Genomic DNA, 14,278 nt, shown 5'->3' with positions numbered 1-14,278 from the left:
ATAAGTAAAAAAAAAAAAAATGAATGGCCATCATGGAAACTCAAAGATGGTTGCAATAAGTATTTTAAGCATTTGGCAGGCTATGTTTAATTTTGTTAAATATTAATGATAAGTGACAGGCAGGAGAGGAAGAATAAAACATCATTAGATTTCAGCTTATACAATGAGCCCTTAAATAATTCAGAGTAGGCTATTATTATTTTTTTTTTTTTTTTGCGGTACGCGGGCCTCTCACTGCTGTGGCCTCTCCCGTTGCGGAGCAACAGGCTCCGGACGCGCAGGCTCAGCGGCCATGGCTCACGGGCACAGCCGCTCGGCGGCACGTGGGATCCCCCCGGACCGGGGCACGAACCCGTGTCACCCGCACCGGCAGGCGGACCCCCAACCACCGCGCCACCAGGGAAGCCCAAGGCTATTCTTTTAATATAGCCCTTGGTATTATATTGTACCCCTTAATTATTTCTGATATACTTCATATGTGCAAAGTGTTAACTAGCATTTTGGTTTTTTAACAAAGTGTATTTTATGTTTTGAAGGAATATGCAGTGAATATCCTAAAGTTCAACTCTTGATGTTTGTATTTTCAAAAAGTGTGTTGAGCTTCTCTGATTAGGATATCAGCTCTATTGGACATATCATTGAGGATAACTTTATGGGAAACTATAGGATTAGAAAGCCCTTTTCCTCCTGCATGAACATTTAAGAAGGAATAATCAATATATATCTCTTTTTTTTCTTTATCTGCCCTGCCCACATTCCTCCTTGGCTACTCCCGATTGGGGCACCCCCAGCTCAACAGCTTGTGCCGGGGTTTGGAAGAGAACATATACATAATCTGATGCAAGGGGGCTTAGTGTCTTACAGATGCTTCCATGGAGAGAGCTGTAAATTATGATTATGGAGCAAGTTTCTGTTCTTGAAATGATTATCACGCATGGTCAGCGTTAGAGAGGAAATACCAGGTGAAGAGAAGAAGTGGCGTATATGAGGTGACAACCGGGCTAGAGCGAACTGAAAGGATTTAGTGATAGGAACAGGTGGGATTTGTATTTCCGAAGACTGGGAGGCAAGTGGATTGGGGAATTGAAACAAGTCGTGGGTTTCCAGCCTGGGAGTCTAGAAGGAAACTTCTGCTCGAAGTGTGGGTCTTGAAGAAGGTTAGGATTTCTAGGCAGGGTAAAGAACAGAAAGGGAACCTCAGAAATGAAGGATGTTTGGGGGATTCCGAGTACTCTAGTTTGTAGCAGCATTAAAGAGGGGAGAAAGCAAAGTTAAGGCAGAAAAATGAGTCTGGGGTTACATTGTGAAGACCCTTAAGTATCAGAGTGAACCGTTTGTAATCATCCTGTGTGGGGATGGGGCTCTACTTCTCTTCCTCTCAGGAAGCTGGTATTTTTCATGAACTCTTCCGTATATTTGTCTTGTCTCCTACAAGGTAAGATCCTCGGTCATATTTATTTTGATTTATAGCACTAATGCTAAACAGATGCTAGATTTATTTAACGTATTGGTTCTTGACTATATATAAATCACTGTGACTACATAGCTCCTTTTATATTGTATGTCCTGATATATATTTATGGTACTAATATTATGCAATAAATATTAAAAAATTTTGTTTCATGCATTATACACATGATGTTAGCGTGTGTATGATTTCTATAGGCTTAATTGGTTTAAAAGCATATTTGCTTAAAGCAGATTTTTAAAATGTCTTCTTTCAAGATCATTTCAATTTGAGCTGGTAATTAACATGTGGCCCAATCAGGACTCATGTTTTCAAATACTAATTCAGCCTCAGAATCTTAGAGCCACAGGGCCCTCAGCAATCATTTCCCCTTCTTTCTCGTGCTTTCTTTTACAGATGAGGAAACCAGGCTCACCGCCAAGGCACACAACTGGTTACTGGCAATGCCAGGGTTAAGACTCCCTTCTCTGGTATCTTTCTACACACCACCCCTCTTATCTGAAATAAGTGACCAATAAAAAAACATTCAGGGACTTCCCCGGTGGCACAGTGGTTAAGAATCCGTCTGTCTATGCAGGAGACACGGGTTCAAGCCCTGGTCTGGGAAGATCCCACATGCCCGGAGCAACTAAGTCTGTGCCCCACAACTGCTGAGCCCACATGCCACAACTGCTGAAGCCCATGCACCGCAACAAAGAGTAGCCCCCGCTCACCACAACTAGAGAAAGCCGTGCGCAGCAACAAAGACCCAATGCAGCCAAAAGAAACCCCCCAAAACAAAAAAACAAAAAAAACATTCAAAGGCCAATACACATTTACTGTTAAAAAATTTCACAGGACACATCAAAATGGATCAGTCAGTTCCATAATGGAGACACAGTAGGCATACTTTTATTTGTTAACAGCATTACATTAGCACATGTGAATGTTTCTATCAGTTATTATTACAAGTGGTACTCCACAATTTCTCCTAACAAAAGTGAACACGTGTGGGACTTCCCCGGTGGTCCAGTGGTTAAGACTCTGCGCTTCCAATGCAGGGGGCCTGGGTTTAAACCCTGGTTGGGGAACTAAGATCCCACATGCCAAGAGGCCAAAAAAAAAAAGTGGACGTGTGGTGGTAACCGGAACAATAGAAAACCAGTTCACAATGAGACCATTTCTTCTCCTGGGTATGACCACGTTTTCTTAGTTTGTAATCCAGCTTCTAACAATTTGGTCAGTGGATCATCTTGGAGAAGCAAGGCCCCAGCACTTGGAAGGCCATAATTGTAACCGAGCAGGACACTATGGGGCCTTCCTGGGACAGACCCCCTCCCCCATAGCTTCTGCTTTAGTTCCTCTCTGAAGTACCCGGATAATTTGTATCTGATGCATATTTCCTGAGTCTTTCAGATGCTAAAACCACTACCAAATGGAAGAAATTATCTACTTGATGATCAAGAGCATTTGCTCCAGACCTTCTGGCACCTAAGGATTGATCACCATCAACCAATCAGAGAACTGTGCACGAGCTGATCACATACCCTGGGACACCCCTCCCTCACCTGGCCCTTACAAAGGCTTTGGTACAATCCTTTGGGGAGTTCTGGGTTTTTGAGCACGAGCTACCTATTCTTGATTCACCCTGCAATAAACCTTTCTCTGCTCCCAACTCAGACGTTTCAGTATCATTTGGCCTCACTGTGCGTCAGGCACATGTACTTGCATTTGGTAACTTAAATAGTTTTATGAACAGCATATCCAATCTTGGGGGTATTTTCCAAGCTAAAACAGAATGAACGTCGCTAACAATTAAGCAGGCGTCCTCTGTGTTAGTTCACACCGGATCTCTGGGGCACGTGTGCTGACTTCTGCACTTGTAACTCTGGCACCTTCTCTGGGCGAGAGGCTGATTTATCTCCATCACTCAAGCTAAGGCCCAACACCAGGCGGTACGTGCTCAAGGCTAATGGAAGAAAGGTTTGGACGCTTTAGGCTTCCAAGGGACAGAAGAGCAGCATGCCTGAAAAATAAGTTTTTCTGGATTCTAACCCGTGTTAATTCACTTTGAGGCAAAGGCAGATTTCGCCCCTCTACTGAGCCCCAGATTTTCTTTTTCCCTCCCAAGGCTCCTGAATACACCTTAAAAGGAAGATGGAGCGTAAATCAGGCCAAGGAGTGGCTGCCATTCACTTGGGAGGCCTTGGTGCTTTCGGCCCTTTCTCCACCTGCTAATCTCTGCCAGCCCCGGGCCCCGCGCTGTCCTCAGAAGCCGTGAGCCTGAGCTTTTAAGAGGAGGGGGCGGGGGGGGGGTGGTACTGAAAAGCGGCGGAACCAAAGGCGAGGGAGCGGCGCTGCCGGGGGGAAGGAGGAGCCACGGGACCGGCAGGCCTAGTTCCGAGGCGACGGGGGCGGCGGCGGCGGCGGCGGCGGCGGCGGCGGCGGCGGCGGCGGCGGCGGCGGCGTGGGGATGGAGCCCCTGCGGGTCCTGGAGCTGTACAGCGGCATTGGGGGTATGCACCAGGCGCTGAGAGGTAAGAGGGCACAGGGCGCCTCCTTCCTCGCGCGTTGTTGGTGGTCAGAGCTCGGGCTCCTGGGAGGGGCGGAGCGGCGAGACACTAGGGGCGGAGACTGCAGGGGAAACTGTGTATGTGTGTGTGAGTGTGTGAGTGTGAGTGTGTGTGTGTGTGTGTGCGCGCGTGTGTGTGTGTGCGCGCGCGCGGGGGAGTTGCTCGGTTGTCATAGAAACCGTCGGCTCGGCGCCCCAGCCGCCCCTGCGGGCGGAGACTCCCTCCCTCCCGCCGCGAGCCTGGTCCGAAGGGCGGGCGGGGCACCTGCCAGGACCCAGTTTGTGAGTCCAGATCCACAAGGCTTGGATGTAAAGTCAAACCAAAACGGTACCGCCAAAGGGGGAGGGGTGAGCCCCCTGCCCTGTGCCAATCCCCAATTCGGTATGGCTGTCACCAGCGGCGTGGAAACTAGGTCCTTCACCCTCGAGGAGGTCACAGCGGGGGAGGGGAGGTCACTGGGCTGGGTTCTGCAGGTGAGGGACGAATCTTCAACGGGATAACTACAGTGCCACATAGAAGTTCGTGAACACTCAGCAGAACTGTAGGGGAAGCCTGGAGGAAAATCCCGGTCAGTCCTGATCATTGAAAAGAAACATCTTGTCTTGTTACTTCATGTCTGGGTACATTTAGGCGCCAGAAGCCCTGAGTTCAAACTTAGTTGCAGTGTGACCTTAACATTTTTGAGCCTGTTTCCTAGTTTCACAACGTGAAAAGTAATTCAGAGATGGAGAATTATGAGGATTAAAGAAAAAGTGGGTAAAACCTTTAATAATGCCTGGTACCTTGTAGCCACTCACAATATTATAAAGTATTGTCACGATTTTATGTATCTTTTCCATGTTGAGGTTTTAAAATTTCTTTGGTCCTAAGTTGGAACTGCAAGGTTTATTTTCAGTGACATTCACTCAAAAATATTTATTGAGCTCCTCTTATGTTCCAGGTACTGTGCTAGGCACTGGAGGTATAGAGTGACAAATAGATTTGGAACGCACATGTTTATTCTTAAATTACTATGACAACCGCAAAACTGAAACTTCCCTGCTTCCTTTTTTTTAGTACCAAAGATCACAAGAGACCAATACCGTAAGATACGGACAGTATGTAATGAGTTGAGCACATACATTTTCTGAGCATATATATTGAGTTTTGATTCTAGAAGAGGTTAGTGATTATTAAATTTTTCTTGCCTACCAATTATTTGATGGCTCTCTATGTTCAGTTCGCATACCAAAATTTACCAGCAGGCAAACAAAACAAAACTTTAACATTATTTGCTCTCTTAGTTAATTTCCTAGGATTGTATAATGTCAGCATTTTCTCCATATCTTGAAACCCCTTAATGAACACGATTTTAATGGTGATGTAGTGCTTTATCACAAGCTATAATTCAGCTACTCCTTAAGTGTTGAATGTTCGATATTTCCCCCCAGTTTTTTGCAAGTATAAATGTGCTGCAATTAATTATTCAGCATAAACCTTGATTTTTCTCTTTAGTGTGTTTTCTAGAAGTCAAATTAATTAATAAAAGACTGCGTGCTAGGTACTAAGTCAAAAATTATGAGAATTTTTAAAGACTTTTGATAACGTAGCAAACTGCTTCTCGGAGGTTTCTGAGTGCCTCCTCACACTACATATTCCTCAGGGTTTGTATTATCCATTTTTAACCTTTGTGAATTTGATAGGGGAAATTGTATAATTTTAATTGCATCTTTTGGGGGGTTAATTAGTTAGATATTTTCCCTCGTACTAGCCAATGCAACCTGAATTTGTACACATATTTCTATTACTATTGCTACCATCTCGAATCTAAGCTATATCATCTTTCACTTAAATTATTAAAACTAGTTTCCCAACTGCTCCCCTGCTTCCTTCCCAACTGCTTCCACTCTGCTTTCCTACTCCATCCTTTCTCCACAGAGCAACAAAGTGATCTCTTACCCAGTAAACTGGATCGTGTGACTCTGCTTCAGTGGTTTCCCTCTGAGGTTAGAATCACAGCCCCCTCTTCTTAGTAGGCCTGTGAGATCTGGCTTCTGTCCATCTCTTCAACCTTATCTCTCCCCTGCTTCTCTTTTCCAGGCTTGCAGGTCTCCTTTCTCTGTGTTTCTCAAACTCTCAAAGTTCCTGTTACGTCTGGCCTTTGCTTGTGCTGTTGTCTCCACCCAGAGTGCTTTAACTGTAGACTTTTCCACTGCAGCTGCATTTCATCTTCCATGGCTTAGTTCAGAGGAGCCTGCCTTGACTGACCCTGTGATCCAGAGTAGGCTTCCTGCTGCCTCTCTACCTGGACTCTCATCTTTTGGTTTGAGGTCGACGTACGTACTAGGGATGTTGCGTCTTAATCACCCTGCACGCTTCTTTTCCAATGTTCATTTATTTTATTATTATTATTATTATTTTTGGGTTACGCGGGCCTCTCACTGTTGTGGCCTCTCCCGTTGCGGAGCATAGGCTTCGGATGCGCAGGCTCGGTGGCCATGGCCCACGGGCCCAGCCGCTCCGCGGCATGTGGGATCTTCCCGGACCGGGGCACGAACCCGTGTCCCCTGCATCGGCAGGCGGACTGTCAGCCACTGCGCCACCAGGGAAGCCCCAATGTTCATTTATTTGATGTGCCAAAGTTTAAAATTTTTCTGTAATAAAATGCATTGCTGTTTTCCATGGGGTTTTTTATATAATAATACAAACTAATAACAATGCCGATTAACTGCAACAATTACGTCAGGCCCTGTTTTAAGTATGTCATAAGCTAGTTAATGGTAGAGCCAGTATTATAACCTAGGTCTCTCTTTTTTTTTTAATTAAAAAAAGTTTTTAATTTGCCCACGTGGCATGTGAGATCTTAGTTGAAGCCAGAGTCTTAACCACTGGACCACCAGGGAAGTCCCTGTAACCTAGGTCTCTTAACCCGACCTCTTAACCATGCTATCTATGTTGCCATTTTTCTAGTTAGATCCACTAATTGAATCTATATCTTAAATAATAAGAAGCAGCCAACAGGAATAATACTGAATTTAAACTTTGGCAAATTTCCAGATACGGTTTATGACTGAATTTTTTCTGCAGTAAAATATGCATAACAAAATGTGCCGTTTTAACCATTTTCCAGCGTATTCGGTACCTTAAGTACTACGTTCACAGTGTTGTACAGTCATCACTATTGTCTGTTTCCAGAACTTTTTCATCATCCCCAAAACAGGAACTCTATTCTCTAAATAACAACTCCCCATCTCCTCTCCCCCAGCCCCCGGTAACCACCATTCTGCTTTGTCTCTGCCAATTTGTCTTTACTGGGTACCTTCTATAACTGCAATATACAATATTTGTCCTTTTGTGTCTGGCTTATTTCACTTAGTGTGATGTTTTCAAGGTTCATGCATGTTGTAGTATGTATCAGTCCTTCATTCCTTTTTATGGTTGAATAATTGTCCATTATATGCATGTACCATATTTTGCTTATCCATTCATCTGTTGATGGACCCGTGGGTTGTTTCCACCCGTTGGCTATTGTGAATAATACTGCTGTGAACATTGGTTTACATGTATGTGTCTGAGTCCCTGTTTTTAGTTCTTTTGAATATATACCGAGGAGTAGAATTGCTGGATCATATGGTAGCTCTGTGTTTAACTTTTTGAAGAACCAGTAAATTGTCTTCTTTAGGGGCTGCATAATTTTATATTCCCAAGGGCAATGCATGAAGGTTCCAATTTCTTTATTTCCACATTCTTGACTTGTTATTCCCTTTTTCTGTTTTTTTTTTGATAATAGTCATCCTAATGGGTGTGAAAAAATATCCCATTGTGCTTTGATTTCCATTTTCCCTAATAACTAAGGAAGTTGAACATGTTTTCATGTGCTTATTCGCCATTTGTGTATCTTCTTTGCAGAAATATCTAAGTCCTCTACTCATTTTGGAATTGGGTCTTTTTTGTTGTTCTGTTGTGTGAGTTCTGTATATATTCTGGATGTTGATCTTTTATGAGGTATATGATTTATAAATATTTTCTCTCACATAACTGAATTCTAGTAGTTATCAAAGGTATATTTAATTTCTTTGGCAGCATGACAGATTTTCTTCAAACCCAATAGACCTTTTAATACATCAATAAACATTTTTCATCCTTAGCTGTATATGCAATATGCTATTGTATTGTTGCAGTAACTACATAGATGCTTCTGTATCTTCTAAGTTTCTTTTAACTTTATTTTATATCTGCATGTCCATGTGTTAACTTAGTCCTCGTTCTGTGGTATTTTTCTTTGTTCCTGTACCACCTGTAGCACAGAAGCACACTTGTGACGGGTTTCTCTGTAGCGGACTATTGAGTTTATTATTGAATTGGTATTCACTCTCCCGTCACGTTGGTAAAACCATAGTTTGCTTAGTCCAAATTTTTGTATGATACAAAATTCGTAGTTGCAAACCACAGAATCCACTCTCTAGCTAACATCAGCAGAAAAAAAATTTTTAAAGGGCATTTGGAAGCCCACAGAATTTACAGGACACCCAACAAACAGGTCAAGAGAATGGGAGCACCACTCGATCCACATTCCGGGCACCGGCCCCACGAGTCCTCATACTGACATCACAGCTTCCACCAGTAATGCTGGGGACTGGAGGTGAGAAGTGCTGTCACACTTTTGCCCTGAAAGGGGCATCTTTACCACCTCTCTTACCAAAAAAGATGAGTTTTCTCATTTGCTTTCTTACATTGCTATTTCTGAATTGAAGTTAGGTGAGAATGCAGTTGGTTGGTGGCCATTAGATCCCATTGCCAGACTAAGAAAGCTGGGAGAGTGAGTTCTGACTTCAGTTTTGGGAAGAAGAGACTCATAAAGTGGCAAAATTTTGAACAACAGGAAACATAGGCAAAGATTCTAGATGGCCACAAGCATAGTAAATGTCATTGCATTCTTTAATACATATTTGCCCCTGTACAGGAACCACTTATTACCACTTTGATATTATTTATGCCTGCATAGCCTGTAGAGTTTTGGCTAGAGGATCTTCCAAGTGAAAACATTTTTCAGAAAGTAGTGGAAATAGTAGTTTCATGAGTTAAATAGCAGTGGAACCTGCAAAGACACCTGCAGATATGAATGGTTACCAAATAAGAATCTGCTTTTCTCATAAAATATAATGAGATTTTTATATATATAAAATATAAATATATATATTTATATATAATATATATATAAATATATATATAATATATATATTTATATATATATAATATATATATTATATATATAATATATATATATTTTATATATATATATAAATATAAAAAATAAAAGGTGGTGAATAAAGGAAAGCTCTAGCTGATTACTATTATATATCTAGTCAACTATTGGGACGGCCTTAAAAGCAAAACGTCTTGCCCTCCCAAATAATTTTGAGAGGTCTTTCAAGGTGTTGGTTTTGAGTTTTAGCCACATAATACTTATTCATATATAGTAAGAGTTACCCAGCCTTAATATTTTCTGTTAAAAGGATAGGCCTATCATAGTTATTCATTTTCTAAATCTCTTTTGTCTTTATTTCTCAATGACTTATATTCCAGCTTGGGATTCTACCAAACTACTTTGTGATTTGGTGTGCTTATAACTGAATGGGATAAGTACATTATGCTGAAATGTAGAGCTGAATGTCACCAGGGGTAGTTTTGAAACACCAGTTGTAAGGGGTTGAAATTTGAACTGCTTAACTTTTTTTCTTTTATATTTATCCTTTGAGGTTGTAAAAATGTCCTCTTTATGCCTATTTTCCCACAGTTATTCTTGTATGACTTACTGTCAGGTTTAAAGTAAAGCAAGGCAAAAATGTGTCCCATTTAAAAATATGTATCATTTGTTGTTTGGTATCTATGGGAGTTATTAGATTGTTTTTTCTCTGAACTTGAAATACAAGGAAGAAATATGTAGAATGAATTTTTTGTATTCAGAGAGGAGCATCCCAACTTTCCATTGGATGACAGAATTACCTTTCTTTTATGTGATGAAAAATGAATGCATACTTCACTGCAGAGTATTTATTACAGTAAGTCCTCTACCTACAAACCTTCAAAGGTGCAAGCTTGCATTCACATGTCCAATCAGGTAAGTTAGTTCACATCTCTGGCGTACATTGTCACGTGTGTGCATCCTCTACAAGTGGTTGTGCTTTTGTGTACTTTACTGTACAGTACTGTATAGAGTACAGTAGTGCAGTATCTTTATTTCGGGCCCAGGATGTCTGGAAGCAAGTGTGGAAGCAGCGGTGTTGTAGCTGGTACTGCTAAGAAGCGCCGAGCGATAACAATGGAAACTGTACTGTAAGATTAAAAATGTTGTCTTTATTTTTTGTGTTTGTTTGTTATGTATTATTTGTGTGAAAAGTATTATAAACCTATTACAGTATGGTACCATATGGCCGATTGTGTTAGGGGGGTACGTAGGCTAACTTTGCTGGACTTATTAACAAATTAGACTTACAAATGTGCTCTCGGAATGGAACTTGTTCATATGTAGCGGACTTACGGTACTATATTCTACACATCAAATTGCTTCTCCCATGTTAATGAATAGATGACCAGTTTACTCTGTGTTAGGACCTATCTATTGGGTTTTTTTAGGGAGCTCAATAAATAGTACCCCTCTTCTTAATTCTGAACAAAAACAGAAACAAAACAGAAGAATAAGGCAAATAGGAAATCAAAATCTATATGATTTTATTACGAATAAAGGCTGAGTTGGAGCATGTAGCTAAGTGAGAAGGCCAAGGGGGTCAGCTCATGTTCAGCCAGAGAAGTCGGCAGCTTACCTTCCGGGCACAGCTGGAGAAGCAAGCAGAATGTGTGTTCCCTGTGGGTAGCGCATTCCCAAGAGGAGGGGGGTTCTGAGCAGCCCTGGCCAGTTTATTCTTCCCAAATTAGCCAGTTGGAGAAGTCAACTAAGAAGTCCACTGAAGAGAGCAAAAGGATAGGATAGGGGAGGAGTTTAGAGTGAATAGAAACCACTCACTTGGAGGAAACAGCAGTAAATGCCTCCCATTTTACATTAACATTGCCGACTGCTTTTAGGAATCCTTCAGGTATTATAGTTTTTAAAAATTTTGCAAATCATTCTTTTTAATATTTGGTACTTCAACTCTTTCTGGCAGTCATTTGGTAGTGTCCAGTCATTTGAAATTGGATAGCTTGTTTTTACAGCAGCTTGGTCTTCAGTCATTGTTATTTGGCTCCATGGGAGAGTAACAGTGGACAGTGTTTACGTAGGAGCGGCTCAAGGAGGGGCCTCTCATTAGGAGCGCAGTTCTGTCCTCAGAAGGGCTTGCTAGCTGTGTGGCCTTGGGGAAGAATGAAGCTTTCGGTGCCTCAGTGTCCTCTTCTTTAAGAGGATAATAATAACACCTACCTCGAAGGGGAATTGTGAGGATTGTGAATGAATAAAAATGAAGCAGTAAATAGAGCTTGGAACACAGGAAGTGCTCAGTCAACGTGGGCCACTATTCTCAGAAGTCATAACGTTATTATATGTTGTTAAAAATGGCCTTTAGAAGAACCTGATTATTAAATGTTTGAAGTTGTCAAAGAGCTTTCAGACTAGATTTGAATTATACAGGAATAAGTTGGTGAAGGAAAGAATCATTTACAGCTACTATAGATGATACGGAATGAAAATGAAGAGTAAAAGAGAAGGGCATTGAAGAGAGTGGAGTATTCCGTTTTGCCCTGTTGACTCCCTAGGAAGCTTACCTTCTCTACTAGAGAACAGATTTCCTAGCCTGGATCCACTTCATGTTCGTTTTCGTGGCACCTGTCCCAGTGTTTTCTGAAATACTCCGTGTGTTTCTCTGAGTGATAAAATTAATGCCATTATTTAGGAATAAGACAGGTCTGCCACGTACCAGCTGTCTAAGTATTGGGAAATTATTCAACTCTCTGAGCCCAGGTACCCTGTATGTGAGATGGATATAATACCTCCTCATAGGGTATTATGAATGTAAAATGAAACAGTTGATGAATGAAAAATAATGTGGGTACTCAGTAAATCTTAGTTCCTTTTCTTATTCCCACATTAATTGTAACTAGCTTTTTTCTCGTAGTTGTGTTGGATTCCCTTATTGATAAAATTGGGATAACAATACTAACTTTATAGGCTTGTTAGGATTTAATGAAACAATGTATACATAGAGCTAGTATAGTTCCTGGTACATAATATATAAATAGTACTGATGATGTTACTTAGGAAGTTGAACATTTTCATATGCTTGTTATTTGCGTTAATTTTGTGGCTTGTGTATGTTTCCATTGGTATATTCTTTTTTATAATTGGCGTTTGTGGTTCAATTTTGTTATGATATTTTTACCAAGCAGGATTTTGAAGGATGATTGGGAGTTTTCCAGAGAGTAAAAAAGGGGAAGTATGTACCAGACAAAAGGAGAATTCTGTACAGACACACAGGCATGAAATAGCATGGTCTATGTGGATACATACAAGTATTAAGATATTATTGCAATATAAATGCTCCAAGACAGTAGAAGGTGTTTACAGGCTACCAAATCATGAAATGCCATGTATAACCTGAAAAGGTGCTTGGATTTTTATCTTCTAAGTCTGATTAGTGAAGGAAGATTAATGAACCTGTTGGGGTTATGTTCTAGAAATTTTACCCTATGACCACAGGAGGGGTGAGGTGATTAGAGGCAAGGTGGTCAGTTAGGAGGTGATTGTTGAGAGGTGATGAATGTAGGCAGAGCCAATAAATGGAGAAGACTTTTACTCACAAGATATACAAGATCTGAAAGGCAGCAAAACCTGGTAGTTATTGGGATGTTAGGTACCCAGATTTCTGACTTGGATGATTTGACAGATGGTACAGTCAAGGTTGGGGAGAAATAATAGGTTCCATTTCAGAGTTACAGAGTTTGAGTTTTCCTTGGGACCCATGGAAATTGTGCATTTTGGGTTGAGGGAGAGAGGACTGGAGACGGGGATTTATTTCTCTGTATATGCGAGTGTACAGAGAAGAGGACCAACAAGATGGAACACCGAGGGTGCTGTTTTTTTGTGGCTAGGTAGATAAATACAGGAAGTCCCCTACATAGGAACGAGTTCGGTTCCTAGAGCATGTTCGTTAAGTCCAACAAAGTTAGCCTAGTACCCAACTAACACAATCGGCTATATAGTACTATAATAGGTTTATAATACTTTTCACACAAATAATACATAAAGAACAAATGCAAAAGATAAAGAAAACATTTTTAATCTTACAGTACAGTTTCCATTGTTATCGCTTGGCGCTTCCTAGCAATATCAGCTACATCACCTCTGCTTTTACGCTTGCTTCCGGACATCCTGGGCTTGAAATAAAGATACTGCACTACTGTACTCTATACAGTACTGTACAGTAAAGTACACAGAAGCACACCCACTTATAGAAGATACACGTACATGACAGTGTACGCCAGACACGTGAGCTAACTTATGTGATCGGACATGCGAATGCACGTTCACGTGTTTGAAGGTTCGCAACTTGAGGATTTGTATGTAGGGGACTTACTGTAATAGTCAAGGAGAGAAACTGAGCAGGAAAATTAGAGAGCAAGAAGTAGAACCAAGAGAACATTGTGCCATGAAAATAGAGAGAGGAGGGGATCTAAGGACTGATCAGACAATACCAGCCAAGTGAAATAAGGATTAAAATGAGTTCTTGGATTAGTTGCCACTTCCTGGCTGATATCCTATGCAACAGTTTTCTGAGGAATTAATTGGTGTGCCTTGATGGTTAAGTAAGTTCAGAAAACTTCTCATGACTTTGGCCCTTGAATCATTCTCAGGACGCATTAATGTATCCCAGATGTTGAGAAGCCCTGCAAAAAAGACGCTGTTTGGCTTAAAACAGCACTTCCTCATGCATATGAGCAGGGTGTGCTTTTTTTTTTAGCGAGAAAGGGGAGCACCGTTAGCACCCTGTGTAATAGCGTTCCTCAGCTGTCTTGGGAAATGCCTGATGGGCAACAAGAGGGCACCGATGGGGGGAGATGCCGGTGAATGAGAAGGGCTAGGGCTGTCTGATTATATCGACAGCTTTGACTAAGTCTAAAGTAAGCTTCTCTGTAGTTTTTCTACGTGGCGGGATGTGTTAGTGTTCCCGCTATCCCTGTTTTGTTCTAAAGATGTGCAAAACTGAGCTCCTGTTCTCCTTACTCCTCCCAAACGTGCCCCCCTTGCGGCCTTCCTCATCCCAGTGGCAGGCGTCCCCCTTCTTTCAGC

At 41.6% G+C, this 14,278-nt stretch overlaps 1 protein-coding gene across 5 annotated transcripts in view; it reads left to right on the top strand.

Moving 5' to 3' along the window:
• Positions 1 to 3,895: 3,895 nt before the first annotated feature.
• TRDMT1 (tRNA aspartic acid methyltransferase 1) overlaps positions 3,896 to 14,278 on the top strand; it is a 63,076-nt gene continuing 52,693 nt past the window's right edge. For 3 of the 5 annotated variants that reach the window (XM_060006310.1, XM_060006308.1, XM_060006309.1), the window contains exon 1: positions 3,896 to 3,984. In XM_060006310.1, coding sequence (XP_059862293.1) covers positions 3,921 to 3,984 — 64 coding nt within the window. In that variant the 5' untranslated portion in view covers positions 3,896 to 3,920. Of the gene's footprint in view, positions 3,985 to 4,035; positions 4,348 to 4,815; positions 5,182 to 14,278 lie in introns of those variants that run through there. The other 2 variants (XM_060006312.1, XM_060006311.1) reach the window with 2 other exon arrangements.

The sequence above is a fragment of the Delphinus delphis genome, chromosome 2 (genome assembly GCF_949987515.2).
Source record: "Delphinus delphis chromosome 2, mDelDel1.2, whole genome shotgun sequence".
Lineage (NCBI taxonomy): Eukaryota > Metazoa > Chordata > Mammalia > Artiodactyla > Delphinidae > Delphinus > Delphinus delphis.
This window is presented reverse-complemented; position numbering and strand designations above follow the sequence as displayed.